The following is a 20,052-nucleotide window of genomic DNA, read 5'->3' on the forward strand; positions in this document are numbered from 1 at the left end:
TGCTGTACTGCTTTATGGCAGGACAAGTTCCCAGTATCTTGCATGCCACAAGAAGCACATGCATATTCTACATATAGTAGATTAAAGTAGAGAATTGCAATGGATTTCCACCTCAAGATGCTGCATACTGTCCGTCCCCGCTGCATTGTAACAGAAAGGCTCAATCCCAATCCCGGAGCACAGAGTTGCAGTTGGCTTGAACCCAACTCACCTCAACACTTGTCTAGACAAATGTGCTTCTGAAACTGAGCTTAGACACCCTCTAATTCCAGCAAATTGTGTTAGGTGGCCTCTTTAAAACCCAAGTGCATTTTAACAAGATAACATACACTGAAATACTATCTGAGCCACAAAGACCTGTGCTTTAAAATCTTACCTAACATATTGTTCTCCAAAAGTAACCACTTTATACTTTAGACTAGACACGACCATCCATTTTGATGGGTTAAACTGATTTATTTTTCAGTGACGTTGCTTCAATGGAGTTAACAAGCTCAAAAGGTCCCAACACTCATTAAGTCGCAGGCTAAGGCACATGAAGGTACACTATCCGGCTGTGCCTGGACACGTGGGCACGTGGGGAGGACCCCAAGTTCCAGCCTGGCGGGCCGGCTGCTCTGGGCGCCCGCGGTGCCTCTCCCCGTGCCCATCGCAGCAGCACGGCCAGCGCTCCCCGCCCGCCGGCCCTGGGGGCGCCTCCTTCCCCCGCCGGCCCCGCTCAGCCCCGGGGTTCCGCAGCGATCCCGGAGCCGGCGCTGCAGCAGCGGGGCAAGGGCAGCCCCGGTGTCTCCGCCGCCCCTCAGCGCCGTCCCCCTCAGCCCCGGCCGGCATCGCGGCCCCGCGGGCAGCGCGCATCCCCGGCCCGGCCCCGGCGCTCCCTCCGGCCCCCCTCACGCCCCCGCCGCCGCCGCCGCCGCCGCCCTTCCTCCCCGGGGCTCCCCGGCCCGCCCAGGCTCCTCCTCCTCCTTTCTCTCAGCGCACCCTCCCTCCCTCACGCCCTCCCTCCCTCCCTCCCTGCCGCCGGCGCCCGCAGCCCCCGGCCGGACTTTGCTGCCGCTGCTCCATCTGCGCTCGGCGCTGCCGCCCTGCCCGCCCTGCCCGCCCTGCCCGCCGTGCCGGGGCAGCCCGGGGCACATCCCGGGGCGATGAGCCGGGCGGCGCGGGGCGCAGCGGCACCGGCCGCGGTGTAGGGCTCCTCTCCCGGGCCGGACCGGGACCGTCCCGCGGCTCCTCGGGGCGCGGAGAGCCCCGGGCCGGAGGGGCGCTGTCGGTGTCTCCCCCGAGCCTGGGCAGCGGCGGCGGCGGCCGGCGGGACCGGGGGGTCGCCCCCCGATGTGTGACATGATCGACTCGCAGTCCGCCGAGAAGATCAGCAGGATGAAAAAGTTGCGCAGAACTTTATCGGAGAGCTTCGGCCGAATAGGTGAGTGCCGGGCCTGACGGCGCTGCCCGCACCCGGGGTCCCGGCAGGGAGGGCACGGCGGGCGGTGGGCTCAGCGCTGCCAGGCTGGGAACAGCCCTGACGGCGCCGTCCGCGAAAAACATTTCTTGGGAAGAAAGCTCGGGAAAGAAACAATTCCGGTAGCCCCAGGAGCGCTGCACGGGTCTGCGATGGAGTGAGCCCAAAATCGGCTGGGAGGAACAAACTGTGAATGAGAGTTGGCTGACGTGCCCCCACTGCCGAAGAGAAACCTCAACAGAAAGCAGTCGGGTATTTTCATTTTGTCGCAGGTCTGCTAGTTTATTTTTGGTACGGGCTGCAGGTTGTTTTTAGTTGAAGTGTGAGATGCTGAAGCAGCGAATAGCGGCACAGTGATTTAGGGGGGTAGACAAAAGAAGTCTATCTGTCATCTGCTGGGAAGTCTTGTCGCTCTGTCACTGACATAAAGCATCCTGAGGCAGCGTCATCCGAATGCCAATGCCACCGCGTTACCTCCCGGTGCCACCACACCGTGTTTGGCTTTGACACCAGTTTATTTTGCAGTTGAATTTGTTATTGTGAACAATGCCAAAGAGTTCTGGTCTGCTTAGACTGGTGTTTCTCTCAGTCTTTGGCACACTGTGTTGCTTAATTCACTGCTTAAAGCATCAGTTCCCACTGACATCATCAAGGCACGGCTGAGCGGGGAGAGGAGGTACCTCGGCGGAGGTGTGGGGTGTCCCCGAGCTGGTGGCTCGGGGAGCAGCAGGAGGAGGTGCTGTGACACCCGAGGGCAGACGCAGCGCCCTGTGTGTGCCTGCAGACCCTCTGCAGACCCTTGCGCAGCCCCTCCATGCATTGCCCATGGGAGGGCTGGCTGGAGGCAGGGCAGCCTGCAGAGCTGTGAGGGGCTGTGAGGTGCCTGTGCCCTGCCAGGAGCTGTGGCCTTTGGCTCTCCCCAGTGACCCTACCCAGGATCTGTGCTGGCACACTTGGGCATTTTAATTTTTCACGTGCTGTGTATGCATTCAAGCACTGCAAGCTTTTAGGAGGATGATTGTCTTTGAAACCAGGTATTTTTATTGTCCTACTCCAGGATGAAAGAGACTGAGAAAAGCTTATTCTTACTTGTAAACCAGAGAGTTTCAAGGGGAAATGCAAAGTTACAGTTGTAAAGCAAGTATCAAGTCACTGTTACAAATCTTTTTGTCCCCATTTGAAAGCAGCTTTCACCTATCATCAGTCTTAAACTTGTAAAATACATTTAACTTTCTTTGATTAGAATTAAAAAAATGAAGCAGTCAGGTGTTTGGTCTGTTATATGTCTCTGTGGATGTATAAACACAGAGACACTCTTCCACAGAGCTGTGAAAGGGTTTTACTAATGGTGGAAGTCATTAACAAAGAAAATGTTTTGAATGAGGATGCTGCTTTGTTGTAACAGTGACAGTCCTGTTAATGCCTTTTAGGGATCAAGGCCCCTCTGGCTGGTAATTTCTGCATGTTTTATTTGGCTCGGTTGGGTGATCATCTCTTCTTGTCATTTTGCACAAATTAAACAAGCTTTCAGTTTCTCTGGGAGCTCTGGCCTGGTTTTAGACACACGGATATTTATGTCTGGAAGCTCCTCCAGCCCTGTGTGTGTGTGTGCAGGAGTGTAGGAGTGTGGGCTGGTATGTGGTTGGTTGGTTTGTTTGTTTGCTGGTGGTTGTTTTGTGATTAAAACACAGCTGTTACCAGCAAGTTTGTTCCATCTCCAGATGCTCAAATATATTGATAATCATTCAGGTAACTGCACTTTGAGCAAAAAAACTTCTAATGTATCTGTGTGAGGTTTGGAGATAGTCCACTCCCTGATACCAGAGCCACAGATAAGCCCAAGCAAAGAAACTCTAAACTTGCATACCAGGAAATCCTTGGTTAAAACATGTGCTGCACTTAACTCTTATATTGAAGTGAAGGAGAGAAAACAAAAACCTCACTGGAAAAAGACTTCCTGGGTATCTGACATTTGGGTTTTAATGCTCTTTTTATAGGTGCTGGTTGCTTGGTATGGTTAGCAAATTGCACATTAATTATATATTTCATTTGTAACTTTTTTAGTCATCTGCTCAGTTGTGATTTGTCATAAACAATAAATTCCTGACAGAGGTAAAGGCCAGGCTGGATGGGACTTTGAGCAACTTGTGATGGAAGTTGTCCCTGCCCATGACAGGGGAGTTGGATGATCTTTAAGGTCTCCAACCCAAACAATTCTGTCACTCTGTAAAAGAGTGATGATATATCAAACTTTTTCTGTTGTGCTTCAATGTCTGTGTTTTTGCAGGTTTAAGTACACAACATAGTGTCATGAGCACAGTCATACAAATGATGTTAGAGTGCTGTGGTGCTTGAATCAAATAATTAGTGAGTCAAACCTTCATGGGTTGCAGTAGGAAAGATCTGGTGATCATTCTTTAAATGATAAAGCACTGTTACACCTTCCCCCAGTGTTGGCAGTATTCCATCTACCAAATGCAATTCTCTCAATACTGCAAGACCCCAAACTTTGGTACCAGATTTAGATACCCAAGTTTATGTTAAGAGAGGTGGAAATGTATCCTGATTGTCATTGGCAGTGAGCTTTTTTTTGTTAGACCTTTCAGGTTAACACTCAATAAACTGCATTTCAGACCCACTTCTTCCCACCAAGAAGTCCTCTCAATTTCAGAAGCTGTAGCTGCAATTAATTTATATATATATATATTTTTTTTTTCCACAGTGCACTAAGGTATGTTAGGTAACATTTGAAGCTATTTCTCCACCATCTCTAGACAGGGTAGTTATTCCTGGGGCACAGCAGAGGCCCAAAAGGTACCAACAGCAGCCTCAGGAAGACTTGACCCATTTTCTTTACTCTGAATGGATGCTTTGCATCCACTGGCTCTCCTGGAAGTGGGTGATGAAGATCTGGCTCATCAAACAAAGCTGGGCTCAGTCCTGTAACTCTTGGAGTACCTAATATTGAAAATGTTTATTTTGCTGAGTTGAGAATTGTGATGTGTGAAATTGTCCACTCAGTCAGCCTTTTCCTGAGCATTCACTTTGTTCCATTATGTGCAGATCTGGCAGAGGATGATACAGTGCTGTGGTGTGCTGGGGGAAATGTGTGTGGTCTGTGGTGCTGCAGGGTGGCTCTTTGCTGCTGAAATTGTATTCTTCCAGTCCTAGAGAAATGAACTGTCTTTGCAGCTCAAGTATCCTTTCTCCTGGCAGAAATTTTCTGGTGTTTCCAGGAGTGTCCCTCTTGAAAGTTATCTTATCATAAAGAACTAATATTGCTAAGAATCTGAAAAAAATTGCATAATTCTTTTCATTTGTAAGTTTCTGCCAGCCTATTCATTTTTATATGAACATCCATATTTGTTTAAAAAAATTGTTTCCTTGCTTAGAGACTGTGTTGACCATAAAAGTGAACACATCATAACTACACGTTAAGCAACTTTTAGAAATTCAGTTGACTCACTGTTTAATTTAGGATTTAAACCTTTATTAGGTTTGGTTCTTAGTTTTGCCCTTTGATAGTTATGTAATTAAATTATTAGTGAATAATTTAATAAAAGCATTAGTCATCTCTAAATTATGTGAAGAGTTCTTAGCTATGCATTTGTTGAAGCTCATATAGCACCAGAATCATGTGAGATCACTTCAGCTCATGCCATTTAACTTCTGTTTTCTTATGAGTTTCTTTAGCCAAAAACTAACACCAGATTACAAAGAAAGGGAGGAGGAAAGGAAGAAAAAAAAGAGAGAAAACATGGCTGAGATTTATCACAGTGTGCTAAAAGCAATCCATGGCCTTTCTGACCATCCCTGGGCTTTGTTACTAGCTCCTCACTGATACAAAGGTTATCTCCACTAATCTCCTCTGATGTACATCCACATAGCTCACATACCTGAGATAATGAGAACTTCGTTTGTAAACAGTTTATTTTTTTCTTAACTTCAGCAGAATTTTTTAAACAGTTTAAAAAGGAAAATATTGCATAAAGGAGAAAAAGGTATTTTTAATATAGCTTGTTCTATAAAATATGCTGCTTTGGCGTCTTCTTTGGGAGATGCTATGCAGTGAATTGGTTGAGACTGATATCATTTTTAAACAGAATCTCATTAAATGGGTGGCCAGAACTCTCATACTCTTTTTGTGATTCTTAAAAGCCCTCTTTTAGTAAAAGGAAGAAGCTAAAGTCAAGCCAAATATATGCAATGGACCACATATTCCCATTTCTTCTTGTTCTGTTACACTGTGAATTTTGTTTAGCTATCTGTTTGGCTATTCCCTGTAGTGTTCTGGTCATGTGAAAATCCTGTGTTTTGGTAAGGGAGAAAAGCATGTCAGCACAGCTTGAGTGTTATTTACTAATTTATAGCTTGTATGTCAACGTGACCTGAATGGTAATTGGGAAGATTAAAAGTGTGTTTTTAAAAAGTGTTACACAGGTTGGGGGGTCCCCTTCCCTTCCCTTCCCTTCCCTTCCCTTCCCTTCCCTTCCCTTCCCTTCCCTTCCCTTCCCTTCCCTTCCCTTCCCTTCCCTTCCCTTCCCTTCCCTTCCCTTCCCTTCCCTTCCCTTCCCTTCCCTTCCCTTCCCTTCCCTTCCCTTCCCTTCCCTTCCCTTCCCTTCCCTTCCCTTCCCTTCCCTTCCCTTCCCTTCCCTTCCCTTCCCTTCCCTTCCCTTCCCTTCCCTTCCCTTCCCTTCCCTTCCCTTCCCTTCCCTTCCCTTCCCTTCCCTTCCCTTCCCTTCTCTTTCTTCCTTCTCTCTCTTTCTTTCTCTCTTTCTTTCTCTTTCCTGGCTCATAGTTCTGAGTACTTGGGATTTGCAGTCTGAAAATGTTTAGATCACCCTTCAAAACCATAAAAATATATTGAACTATCAAAATGTACACTGTGTGCCTCAGACCTCCTCAGCAAACCACCAGGGTTTGTTTCATTGTTTCTATCACTGAGCATGAAATCTAGATGAGTACCTGTGAAGCAGCGATCTTCAAAGGTTTGAGGGAAGCCATGTTTCGTGTCCTAAAGAAATGGGAGTTTAAAAGCAAAGGAAGGCTGGACATTCCCTGCTTTTCTGCACAAAGATGATTGGGATTTGTGCCTTGCTGCCCATGGTGGAGATTCTGAAGGTGCAGCACCGTTTGCACAGGTGGTGTTCAGTACCACCTCTGATACAGCTTCCACAGTTTTGGCATTGCTTTTGTTTTGTTTTGTTTTTGTTTGTTTCTTGTGGGTTTTTTGTTTGCTTTTATTTTATTATTTTGTTTCATTTGGTTTTTATTTTTGCTGTGGGTTTTTTGTTTGCTTGTTTTGGGGATTTTCAGTTTTTTGGGGGTTTTTTTGTGTGTGTGCATTTTGATGGGGTTTTTTTCCTGGTTGTTTTTGGTTTTGAAGCTGGTAATGTAATCTGACGACAAGATTTGAAAGATGTTTAGAAATTACTAGTGATTTGAAGGCAAAAAGAGCATCTAAAAGAGAAAATGAAGAACTGGAGTCTGGATCCTTTACCATGCTAGGTGCTTAAATATTTGTCTTCTGCAGAAATATGCAGGAGTGGAAGAAACATTATGTTTCTTATAACTTAATGTTAATGGTGAGGAGGGACCCTTCTGGTGCAGCACTGCATGAGCTGCACGGCTGTTCATGACCTCCCTCAAACTGAAAACCTCCAAGGTTTAAACTGCAAAGAAGCCATCACCAATGCAATGGTTTATCTAATTTTAGCTCTTCAGGAGGGGGAAACAGAGAGCACTTTCAGGTCATGGCATGCAGCACACGGAGTGCAGTCCCTCGTGGGTCTGGCTGAGAAAAAGAACCAGTCTCGTACCTTTGGACTGGCACAGTTCAGTGCAGATTTGGAAAAATTAATTTTCTTCATGTTTCAATAAAGAAATCCAGTGTGCTAAAGGAGAACTTTCCATCAGCTTAATCTTTGCTACAGGTGCAGAACTATTTGCGTTTTCATTTTCTTACTGGTTCACATATTTTCTGCACTGTTCTTCTCTCCTATGTTTGTTGATTCATTGCTTGTTAACAGTGTAAGAAAGAAATCTCTTCTGTTGTAGTGCAAGTCATACTAAAAATTAAAATAAAAAGAAAAACAGGGAAAAGGTATGTTACAATGCATACTATTTCGTGAAGAGTTAGTACTTGAAAAACTGAATACACGGTTGGGTGTTTGCTATACTCTTCCTTTTTGAAGTTCAGTCAAGCTCTCCATAAAGGGTTTTCACACTTACTAGGAATTAAAATAAAAACCCAAACTCACCCTTACAAACTCTTATTTTCTTTAACCTCAGAGGATTTTTTCATAAATATGTAAATTTACTTTCTTAGAAACTCTCTGTGCTGTTCTACATTCCATTTACAGATTCACATTCTGAGTATAAAATTGTTATTCACACCAGCCTGCTCTTTCCTATTATAACAGGAAAATAATGCCCTGATTTTTTTCTTTTCTAGTGGTTTGTGTTTATTGAAATGCAGTACAGATAATAATTTGTTTTTTCTTTTTATTTTACAGCCTTGAAGAAGGAAGATAGCGGCTTTGATGAGGTAGGTTAAATGTCTTTGTACCTTACATAGTCCAGGTATGCCTTTAATATGTCTCACTGATGCTAGAAGAAACCACAGATAGTAATGTTATGATGTACATGTGAATTAATACCTGCCTATTGCTCAAACATATTTTAATTTTCTGAATAACTACCAGAATAATGTGTTAGTCAAAGGGTCTGCATGGAACACTTATGTTTTGGGTTTTTTTTAAATGTAATACAGCTGGATGTTTTAAGAAAAGTGGCCATTTAAAGCTGTTCAGTGCTGAGAAATGTTGCATACAGAGAAAGTACTTCACAGAACTTGGCCCATGATAATTCCTGTAACTGTAGGCCTGTACTGTAACAGGCAGGGAAAAAAAACATCCCTCCTGAGAGAATACCTTATGTAAAGTGCTGCTGCACTGGCTTCTTGCTGAATATGTCAGCTGAGAGAGATGCTTATTATTAAATTAAAAAGAAACCCAACCCAACAGCACAAAACCGACATCTAGTCTATTGGTGAAGCTGATGCTTGATTATTCAGTCTAATCAGTTTGGGGTCTTGACCTGTCTGTGGTATGATTTGCAAGTTGACTTGTAAAATATGCTGCTCAGGATTTGTGCTTGAGAGTTCCAGGTCAGTGCAAGTCATCCCAGGGAGCAAGTTTGTGCAGGAAGAGGTGGAGGCCTTGCTGTGGTGACTGGTCGTATTGTAGTCAGTGCTTGCCTGGTACTGCCACCATAGCTGGAAGCAAATGGAAGTATTTTCATGTGTTGATGTTGTGCTTCTGGCATTTCTTCTTCATTGCCTGCAAGCTTAAATTCTTGGCTGAATGGAGCGAGATAGATGTTGTGTAATGCCAGATTCTAGAATAAATAAATGATGATGTAATGTCCTGGATTCTGGATCAAATCAGACTCCGTCTCTTTCTAAACAGATCACACTGATGCTCAAATACAGCAGTAACAATATAAATATTTCATGCTTTTCTGACATGCATTGCAAAAGCTGTAACTCACCTTGACCCATCTCAGGTCTGCAGTGAAGGTCATGGGATCGGGCTCTGTTTTCAGGAATTCCTGTTGCAGTGTGCAGTGGTCCTGACTATTTGGTCCTGACTATTTTATTTCTCTTGTAACTCTCATGGAACTTGATTCCGCCCCGAAAGTTACACCTGTGCAAATACGTGCAGATACATGTTTAGTAAACTTTGAATTCTTGTTTTACACATCTGGTCTGGTTCTGTTCAGTATTTTCTTCTGAAGGCTGTAGTGGTATATCTCTGGTATAACCTGCTCAGAAAGTAGTAATACCTCATATTAAATGTGACTTAGAATTTAGAAGGATCTATTAAAAGGCACCGCCATATGAAGATGCCAGTTCTTCTGTCCCCTTCCCTTCCCCAGGATTGTTTATCTGCAGGTTGCATTTATTTTCTTTAAACCTGGTTTTCTGCTTTAACAGGAGACAACTTGAGCAAATTTTTGTTTAAATTCAAGAGGTTGGGGGAGAAATAATCTTTCAAATATGTTTTAATGGAATCTGACAGACTGTTGCAATGAGCTACTGCAGAGGCAGTAAGGGACATCTAGTGGGAAGGGTACACAAAAGAAGTTTCTTCCATTCCCTGTAAATATGGAAGAGCTTGATGTGACATTTGCATCAACTGGTTCCATAGTTTTAGGTGTCATTTCTTAGGAGAAAGAAAAGTGTCTTGAGATTTTATGTTGTCCTTATTATCTCTTCAAATTCTTCACAGTTCTTGGCAATTTTCTAGCCTAACGTGTGAATCAGAGAATAAGCTGTACCAGGTATCACTTAATTCCTTTCTTTTCAAACATCCTTCAAATCAGAAGATGAAACAGACGTTGGTAACAATAATGTACCTGATTAATAACACCTACTCCTGAGGAAGACAGAATCTGTGAGCAGAGGAGTGGGTGCACATATTGGTCTTAGGAGGCCATCCTGAAAAACACTACTAAGTCCATTTGATATTAAAAAAAGCAGTCTAGTCTTCTGGCTTGTGTATGTAGTATTGCTATAACAGGGAAACAGTTATGAAGAAAGTTAATATGACAGTAAGTGGGAATATCAGACGGGAATATCAGATAAGGATAGAAGAGAGACAAGTAGTTTTCCAAGCTGTCCAAAGCTGTCAGCTTTGCGCCTCCTACTACAAAAAATTAAACAGTCAACTATTGAAGCAGAAATTTCATTTAATAAGCAGGGCATTCTCCTTGTATGGTTAGGGAAACGATGCTCTTTTATGTTGCTGACAGATGCTGTGTATCTCTTCTCAGCCTGTGTTTCCCCTTTCCTGAAGGGAGGTTGACCTGTGAAGCCGGGCTTGAACAAGGAGCAATGAACTTGCAGGGGAACTTTATGCTCTTTACAGATAGAGGTGGAGGACTCATGTTTTAGCCTTTCAAGTTATGACTAGAACACCAGGTGGAGAAGCTGGCCAACAGGGACCTGAAATTTCTGATGGAGGAGAGGGAGTGGCATGAAGAGGAAGATGACCCTTCTAAAGCTGCAAGGTCTGCATTTGCAGCTGGATAGGGTCTCACTTTATTCTGCATATTGTAAGTGCTACATGAGGTGCTTACTTGTTTGTCTCTCAGGAACTGAGGGGAATAAATTGAGCACTTCAGTGGTTCTTAATTCTACCTGCTTTAATTGCTTGCAGTAGCTGAAAAATTTATAACACTGCAGGAAGTTGTCTGTCTTTGAAGAGAAACTACTAAAAATGAAGATGTCAGACATGATAGGCAAGTGTACCACATAATTGCTTTCTGTTGGTTATGAAGTTAATCTGTAAATTTGGATAAAAATTCTGGACAAATACTCTTTTTAAATACTGGACAAAAATTCTTTTTGTCCAGTAAATTGGAACCAAAAGAATCATGAGGAGTGAATCCTGTGATTAAGTTATCTATTAGGAAATACTTTTATTTGTAGAATTGTTTCAGGGATCTTACTGCTGTATTTAGTTCTACCCATAAGGTGAGAGCACAACAATAGCATGAAGGAGTAGTGTAAGATTTCTCACTTTTTAGTACCTGCTCTTGTGTTGCTTTGATTAAATATTAAATGAAAAAAACCAGTTTTCTGTAAGTGATGCCAGCCTTTGCTTTGGTCTAGGAGAGAACACTGAATTAATCCATTTAATAGATTTAGTGGTAGCCTGCTCACTTTCCTAAGATATTGTGACATCTTCCAGAGACTTATATGAATAAAGGAGTGGATACAGAGAACTTCTACATTTCTTCTTCTACACTTCTTTCATTTAAAGCAGTAATTGTGTGGTTTTGTTTTTTCCTTTTTAACTTTTAGCCTCTTCCTTTCTGTCATACTGGTCACATTGTGGGAACTGAAACATAGGCCTGTGTCAGGACGTGCTGAAATCGCTGGGAAGGTTCTCAGTGTTTTCAGCGGTTTGTGGTTTGGTTTCCTCTGTCATGGAGTATCATGGGAGAGGGGGGCTGTTCTTGCCTCTTTTCAAAGTTTTTTGAGTAAGGCACCTTCTCCTGGTGTCCTTAAATGTACCTTATGTATTCTCTGAAAATGGCAAACTGTGAGCCACCCTCCCCCTGCAAAGTAGCTGCCCTGTTTTTCAAAGCAACCTAAGTTTCACACTCTGAGTGTGGGCTCTGGCACAGTTAGCATCTGTTTTGTTGTTTTAGCTGCAGCTCTGATTATCTACACTGAATATCGTGATAGAAAATGAACACCTCTGAGGAGCAGCACTACATAAAAAGAGCAGTCTAAAAACAAATAAGTGTTCCTTGAGTGAATGTTTTGTTTGTGTTTCAGTAGTTTGTCAAAGTTTGGATTAATAATTTCCAACTAATGCAGGATTGCTTTGATGTATTTGGACTACTGGTGTAGCAAGTCCACTCTGCCTCATAATGATGGAACCAATTTATTTTTCATTACAATGTGATCAAGGCAAATAACAAGTGACTGAATTGTAGCATATTTTTTGGAATAACAGCCAGTGTTGATGTTGTGACTACATTCATCTCAAGGCTGGTGGTAACCTACTCCTTTAGTTAGCTGCTTGCTATTATGATTTATTTCTAAATTATTGTCAGCAGTTGCAAGCTGTTGTTCTTGTCCTTCTGTTGCTGGTTTCTCTGAGCCCTTAAATCATGTTTTAAGACCTTCAGTCATATGTGTGCACACTAAATAAATTAATATCAATGACACAATGAAATCAAAAGAAAATAATCTTCAGACTCAAAATAAACATAATTTTTATTGATTAATGCTTCTTATAGTGAGTTTTATTGTTTATTGTTTAATGTTAATTTTTACTGATATCAAGAGGACCTTTTTTTAAGGCCATCTTTCTTAGGAGATTGGGGTGCTGTGATTGTGCCTGCTGCATGTGTTATGCTGTCTGACTTCACACAGTAACTTTGAAGCTGGCTGACACTAGATGCCTGGATGCTTGCTGGAAAAGCATGTGAGCTGGCTGAGGGGTAGAGATAAGCATCTCCTCTGATGGAAAAGCTGAAATGCAAGTTCTTGTGAGCATATGAGAATGCAGTTGGAGGTGTTATGAATACTCTGACTTCAGCAAAATCCTTAATACTCATCTACTCCTTACTGCATGCAGAATCTCCAACTCTGAGGAAGCCAAATTTCATTTATTTCACTCATGGAACAACTTCTGTGTGTTTGAAGTGGAAGTGTGTGAAAGGGGAGGGAGTTCTGCCAAGTTACTTCTTGATTCTGTAATATGCCTGCTCTCACAGTCTCTCTCACCCCAAATAAAAAGGCTACTCCCTCTGTGGGATGTTGGCATGAAAAATGTCTTGGTTTAAAGGACACCCATCTCTGAACCAGAACTTTTGCATAGAGATTATTTTGACTTTGAATAGTTAAAGGAAAGGGTGTAGTTGGAAAAAAGCAAAGCTTTGTAAAGCATGAACAAGAGGCATTTGAATGCCATAATGCAGGTGGCACATAATACACTAAATAACTTCTGCATGTTTTTACTATTTGATTTCTAGTTAGCAGCTTGAGAGAGAAGTGCACTATGACAGAAAGATAAAAACCCCTTAAAACAGAATTTGGAAGAAAATGCCAGAAGTATAGGTGTCAAAGCATTTTCTAAATAGTACTGGGGAACTGGGTCAGAAAAACTTCATCTGGTAGTTAGGTTACTTTGCCAAATGTGTACAGAGGTGGTTCAAGTGTCTGAAAAATGTGTTTGCTCAGATGTATCGTCACAGAACAAATGAGAGGAAACATAATTCCAGGCAGAAGACATCTCAGTTGCTGCTTTTGAAGTGTTGCTTGATGCATGACACAGGCAAATATTTTCTTGGTGACAAGAAGGAGGTAAAGGCTTGATAATGTAATCTGATGCTTCCTGCAGGAGGACCACCCTCTTGGGTTAGAAAGGTCTTTGTGTGTCTGATAAAGATCTTTCCAGACTGCCACCTTTGGGAGGGAAGCTGGGTGGGGATGATGTTGTCTCCTGAGCCTGTACATGACAGAGATTTCCCAGGAGATGGTTTGTGTTCCTACCACTCCTAATTCTGTGTCTTCTGTTCCCCAGTACTGTTCTCTCACACTTCTGAGGATCTGGTGTTGGTCCAGTGGTTCCCCAGCAGCAGATGGCTTAGACATCAGAGAGACATTTACTGGTCTCTGCATCTCTCTGAGGCCATTCCAACAAAATATGAATCTGAATTGTGTCCTAGCTCTTAGGACTGGTGTGTGATGCTAATGTGTGTGCATCTGTAGCAGAATAGTGCCAGCATTTCAGGCCTTAGAAAGTTGTTCTTATCTGCTTTAAGGGAAATATTGTTTTCTCTAGACTGATAATATTATTTGCAGTTGTGCTTCAGGTGAGTCTGAGAATGAAGGGCATCAATGGAAGAGAGCAAATATTGCCATTCTGCTAAAGCTTCTTACTGCATCAGCTGTGGGACAGATGTGCTTTCTGTGGGACAGAAGGGACATTGTTCTGTAAAAACCCTGGTCTTTGAAACTTCTGGTGGCTCAAAAAAGCCCAACTCTTGGGTAGCCTTGCACAACTTCTCAGAGAATTTTTATTTTTTATATGGTGATCAGGGATTGCTGTCACTTCCCTGTGCTATGTTGCACATGGAAATAAATCAGGTTCTGGAAGGCATGAGAGACACTTCAGAAACAGATCTAGGGGATCACAATGCAAGCTGTTAAGCAACTGAGAAGTGGCAGGAAAAAAGTGGCAAGAAAAACTGACCATGAAATATCTGCTTTGTTTTGCCAATTTCAAGGCTTTGAAGCAAAACCTGAGACCATGTGGAAGTTTTTGAGATTTACTTGGCAGTGGCTCTTCCCATTCAGTACAGGAATTGTTATTGCTAGGGGATAGACCTGGCCTTTAGGAGATGAAAGTTTGAGAACCCTCTTTAGTAGCTGAGGAAGAGCTTTAATCTTGGCACATCCCTTAAATCTGTGGAGTGGCAGTGGTTTGAATTTTTGCCTCAGCCATTGATATGCTCTGTTGTGTGCTCTGCTGCCTGTTGTGTTTGGTGGGAGTACATCCTGTTACCTTTTAGACAGTGTGTAGTGTGAACATAAGATGGTGGTTAAGTCAAGTGTGAACCTGCTTACTCTTCCTTTTCTCTGCCTTTTTTTTCTGTAGAAAAGGACTGAAGAAGGGTTCTTGTGATTAGTTGATATGCCTGTGTCCTTTGCTTAACTTTTCTTTGAGAATGGATGGAGCAAAGGAGCAGAGCTTGGTCTGAATCCATGTTTGCAGCAGTGGCTGGTGAGGATTTGTCCAAAATGCTGACATATATAGCTCTGTTGTGATCTGCAGGCAAGTGTTTTAGCTATCAGAGAAACACTGCAAAATGAAGATGAATTTCCAGGCCTACTTCTCTCACTTGTGCATGTGTATTTTGGGATGTTTCTGCTCATCAGATCAGAGGGTGTATGCATTCCAGGAATGTGGAGTCTGAATGTAAGCTATTATAATTTTCATCAAGTATGCTTACATGTAAATCCTGCTGTTTATTTTCTTGAGACATACAGGATATAGTAATTTATTGATAGATTAAATAGAGTAACAAAGCACAATATGCTTTATATGGGATCCATATCTTCTTGTTCTTGGCCTTGTGGGCCATCTCCTGATTGTGAGGCAAGAAATAATCATGCCCCTTCCTTGATAGTCTTATCTCTTCTGTCTACTTTGTACTTAGACATTATTGCTTTTGTTATTTTTTTCTTCCAAGCCACACAAGAGCAGACATATGACTATATCTAAATCTTATGAAGGGATCTAAATTAAAATTATCAGTCTACATTTTAACTTTCCTGAGAAATTCTGCATGTATGCTGCCTCATCTGCTGTGTGTCACAATATTGCTGACAGCCATATATTTGCAGGATCTCATCCACAGTAATCAAAGTTCTGAGCCAATTGACATCTCTTGTTAATTATTTGAAAGGGATAAGAAAAAAGAGATTACAGGCTTATTCAAACAAAATGGATTTTATGTACACAAAACAATGTCATTTTGATGATATTAAGGCTTAAAGAAATGGTTATTGCCTTACACCTATTTTTCTATATATTCTGGAATTTATCTTTTTCGCCTTCCAGCAAACTTTTCTACTTCTAAGCCAGTTGAGTCAGAGTCCTGCTAGTACTTCTTATGTTCATTTCAGGTATAGAAATTCTCCTTAACATGTTTAAAAATTCAAACTTGAATATTACAAGTTATTTAAGTATGAAATATTGGCAGTAATTTATTAAGTAAAAGTGTGAATGCTGCTGAAAACAATGATAAATGATGGAAGCAGGATTGCTGAGAGAACACATAATGCATTATAACCAATTCTAAGTAATAACTGGAATTGATTGTGTTTGGGGCCCTCTGAGGTTTTTACTTCACTTGAATTAAGTTTTTCAGTAGAATCCAGGTGTTCAGCTTTTTAAGTATGGAGCAATAAAAACATTACTAGCATTGGAAAATGTTCATTGATGTGCCAACTGAGGAAATCCAGTGGCTTACAATATTTTTCTTATTGCCATGTACTCAGCAGGGCTTTTCTTTGTACACTAACTTTTCGAGAGCTCACATGTACAAAAAGGTGTTCTTCCATGTTTGAGGCATCTTCCTGTTTGTTTTAGGGAGGGTAAACTTCTTGTTAACCCTCAGCACCATTTTTTTAAATGGATCTTTACCTTCATTTTTCTCCACTGGGATGCACATTGAGACTCAGGCGTGGTGATCCTGGCACTGCACCTGAGAGGGGCTTTGTGCTGTTCCTGGACTTGTTTTCTGTCATCTGTCTTGAAAATTCGACACTGAAGAAATTTGTCTGAGGTCACTTGCTGTGATCAGTTAGGTCAGATGTGCCCTTCAGCTTTGAGATCTGGAAGACTTTTCATTATGCCAAGTTATGTTGTAAGTAGTGCAGAGGATGCATATTTTGACTTATTTTTCTTAAATACTGTGTCTAGAGATGAAGAACTTTTCCTTTCTGTATTGTTAGAAGGAGAACATGTTGAAATGTGTAGAGAGCTTTAGAATTAATTAGTTTTATCTTTGTCTCTCCATTAACAGTTATTGTTGCTTTCTGACTGAGAAAGAAGATCTGTTTCTGACAGAGAACCAAGATCTTCACTTCTTACTTTTTTTGGAAGTTGTTCTATTAATTGTGGTTATTTTGTTTTACATTTTTTTTCTTTTTTTTGGAAAACTATCTATGTACACATCTCTCCCATCCTCCTATGGGATCAGTATGTCCATCCTTTTCTTTACCTTTTGTTATTGGTAGTCCCCTTATAACAATTTCTGGTTTCTTTTCAGTTATTTCCTTTTAACCAGTGACAAAAGCTGCATCACAGTTCAAGTGCAGTGCCCATGTTGGTTAGCTCTTAGGCGCAGATATGCTTCTTTGATTTCCTCTTTTTGCTTTCCTGTTTGTGCCTCTTTTCATTTACAGCTTAGTCTCGGTGTAGTTATCTACAGCCACTCTATGCCTTTATGCTGTTTGTCCTGTTCTGAAGCTGGCATTGTCACCTTGTCCGTGGTGACAGGGATGTTCTGAAGGCTTGCCAGATGTTGAGCCAGCTGCGGGGAAGCCCAGCCAGGGTGGGAGCCCTGTCCTGAGTGCAGTGGGCAGGAGGGGAGGCAGCACCTGCGGGCTGTGGAGGCTGCTGGCACCGGCAGACGCTGGCAGAAGCCACACAAAGCGTGGGTTGGTAACTCTCATTTATTTATTGGCCTTCTAAACAGACAGATTTATTAAATGATCTCCAACCTGCTCTCCTTTGTCCATGCCAATTACTGATGCAGTTTTACAGTTAAAAAATAGCAATCCATGCTTGCTCAGAAAAAGCTTTTTTAGCTTATCCATGCAAAGAAAGATACAAGTTCCATTTGTCAAATTCATTATCATTCTTACAGTGTCCTGGCTTGTTCAGATGTGGGAAGTCTCTCATGACTGCAGGTTTGCTTGGTTTGGAGGGAAAATAGTTTTTGTTTTTTGTTTGTTTAAAAAAATAAAGAATAAAAGCAGTGATGATTTCTTTTAGCTTTTCATGCACAGAGAGGAACCAGATCCAAACAGGATGTTTGTTAGAGGCATCTCCTGATGACCTTGGAGATGCACAGAATTCCAGAAACTAGAGGACAGCATCTGGAGAAATACTTGCGTTTTTGGTTTTTTTTTCCACTTGTTTAGTTACTACTCTGGTATGGCTCATTTAAATGTGATTTGTCTGGCCGTCATCAAATCATGACAGAAGCTCAGAGAAGATGCCTAATTTGCTTGCCCTTGTAAAAGATATGCTATAGCATTTCAGGACCTTTTTCTGTTCAAATCAGCAAGAAAATGGTATTTTTATGTTTGAAAGTAAGTTTGCAATATCTAGGATGTTATGAGTTAGACTGCATATATTTTTTTATATCTTAAGAACAGGTTTTTTTCAGTGGTGTGGAGAGAATGCTTAGTCATGCATTTTATATGGACATAGACAACGGGCTCAAACTATATTTGTGATTATATTCAGCAACACAAAACTATGATATTCAATAAAATGTTTCTTCAAAAGTAAAAAAAAGTTATGAAAGAAAATTCTGTCATATTTGAACAAATACTGTCATGGAACACAAGAATCCTTTCCTTGAAATTCTATCTTACACATTAATTTTGACAGTATTTTAACTGGGATGCTCTGCTAGGTTAATTCCCAGCACTAATTATTTCATTCACCCACAGGAGGGGCAGAAATGGTGCAGACTTTTACAGTCAAAGTGATGTTTCATTTTGGTATTGTCAGTTAAGCTTCAGAGAGGACACCAGTGTGAGCCCAGTGCCCTGGGACTCAGCAGAGCTCCTGAGCATATTTGGCACTCACTGCTGAGGAGGTGATTTCAAGGGTCCTCTGGGGTTCAGTGGTGATGCAAGACTCTGGAGCAGATATTCTACTGTGAGTGGATCCTTATCTTGGAAGCCTGTGTGAATTGGTTTACTTTATTGTTAAGATTTGGGAGAATGCCATGGCTTCCTTATTCAGTTTCTGTTGTTTGTGAAAAATCAGAGAGAAGGCCTCTTGGAGAGGAAGGTGAAAAATGGAAAATGTAATTCCTTTTCCTTGTGCCAAAGAACATAGATGGAATATGAGATATTCAGTTGGAATATATTAGTTAAAATCTGAGTTTGCTTCTTAGCCTTCTTCAAGATTTCAAATAGATAATTAATCAGGAAGAAATTGGATTAAACTGTTATCATTCACAACCTCAGCATTCTGCCTCAGGACCACGTGACTAGCACTCATGGTGTGTCACCAACAGTCTGAGCCACAGTGTGAGAGACAGCAACCTCCAGAAAGAACCCTGTGTCACTCACCAGGGCCTTGAGCTGGGTACAGCATGGAATTTAACTGGGTACAGGATGGAATTTTGCCTGTAGCTCAAAAAGAGGCTCAGTCTCCAAGTTCAGACCACACTGTTTATTAAAACCTATTATGTTTGGAACTGACCAGCTTTGCAGAAAAGAACCTGAGGGTCCTGGTGGACATGAAGTTGGATGTGAGCTTGCACCGTGCCCTTGCTGCAAAGGTGGGTGCTGGTATCATGGGGTACACTGGGAGGAATGTTGCCAGCAGGTGAAGGGAGGTGGTGCCTCCCTTCCACGCAGCACTGAGGAAGCCACACCTGCTGTACAGGTAGTTCTGGGCTCCTCAGTGCAAGACGGACGTGAAGAAGAGCCACTAAAGTGATTAAGGGACTGGAGCATCTCCTGTGAGAACTGGGATTGTTCAGCCTGGAGAAGAGAAGGAGCAGTGGGGGATCTTACCAATGAAGGGAGGATGTATGGAAGACAAAGTCAGGCTCTTCTCAGTGGTGCCACATGACAGGACAGGGGCATGAACTGAGACAGGGAACTGAAAACCTCTGAACATCAGGAAACACATTTTTACTGTGAGCATGACCTAGGAGAAAGAGAAATTTCCCATTAAGGTTGTGGAGTCACCATCTGTGGAGGAGCCATCTGGACAACCTGCCCATCCTGTGCACTGTGATTTAGGTGGCTCTGCTTGAGCAGATGGGTTGGACCAGATGACCTGCAGAGGAGCCTTCCAATCTCCACCATTTGTGACTTTTTGACTTTTTTACAGGCTGCTTTCTTTCTGCATTTTTGGAAGCTTTTTGCATTGCTTGTGCCACATGCAATTGATTTATTGTTAGTTTTTCCATATGTGATCACCTATAATATTCTAATTGTTTCTGTAAGAAGTGATTTGCTTCATCTGTGATTCCATATGGTACATTGCAAATAATCGAGGCCCAGTACTATGAACACTGTAAGAGATACTGTTTCAAACCACTTGTTTATTAAAGCTCAGAAGAACTATAATTGTGGAGATTCTCTAGAAACAGCTGTAATAAAATGTTTACCTTTAAAAACTCATTCCTATCCACTGCTCATCTGCCAAAGACACCCCTGGAATAGTCCTTCTGTTTCTTTCCCTCTCCGAATCCCAACACTTGGTGCTCCAGAGCAAGCAACACAGAGCTTATTGCTGAAGTTTGAG

The 20,052-nt window shown here is 42.1% G+C and overlaps 1 protein-coding gene across 2 annotated transcripts in view; it reads left to right on the forward strand.

Annotated features, from left to right (window-relative positions):
* Nucleotides 1-1,228: 1,228 nt before the first annotated feature.
* CDK14 (cyclin dependent kinase 14) overlaps nucleotides 1,229-20,052 on the forward strand; it is a 351,806-nt gene continuing 332,982 nt past the window's right edge. The window contains exons 1-2 of one of the 2 annotated variants that reach the window (XM_058021900.1): nucleotides 1,229-1,423; nucleotides 7,975-8,006. In XM_058021900.1, the coding sequence (XP_057877883.1) occupies nucleotides 1,333-1,423; nucleotides 7,975-8,006 (123 nt within the window). In that variant the 5' untranslated portion in view covers nucleotides 1,229-1,332. The remainder of the gene's footprint in view (nucleotides 1,424-7,974; nucleotides 8,007-20,052) is intronic. The other variant, XM_058021892.1, reaches the window with a different exon arrangement.

Source organism: Melospiza georgiana, chromosome 1 (genome assembly GCF_028018845.1).
Source record: "Melospiza georgiana isolate bMelGeo1 chromosome 1, bMelGeo1.pri, whole genome shotgun sequence".
NCBI lineage: Eukaryota > Metazoa > Chordata > Aves > Passeriformes > Passerellidae > Melospiza > Melospiza georgiana.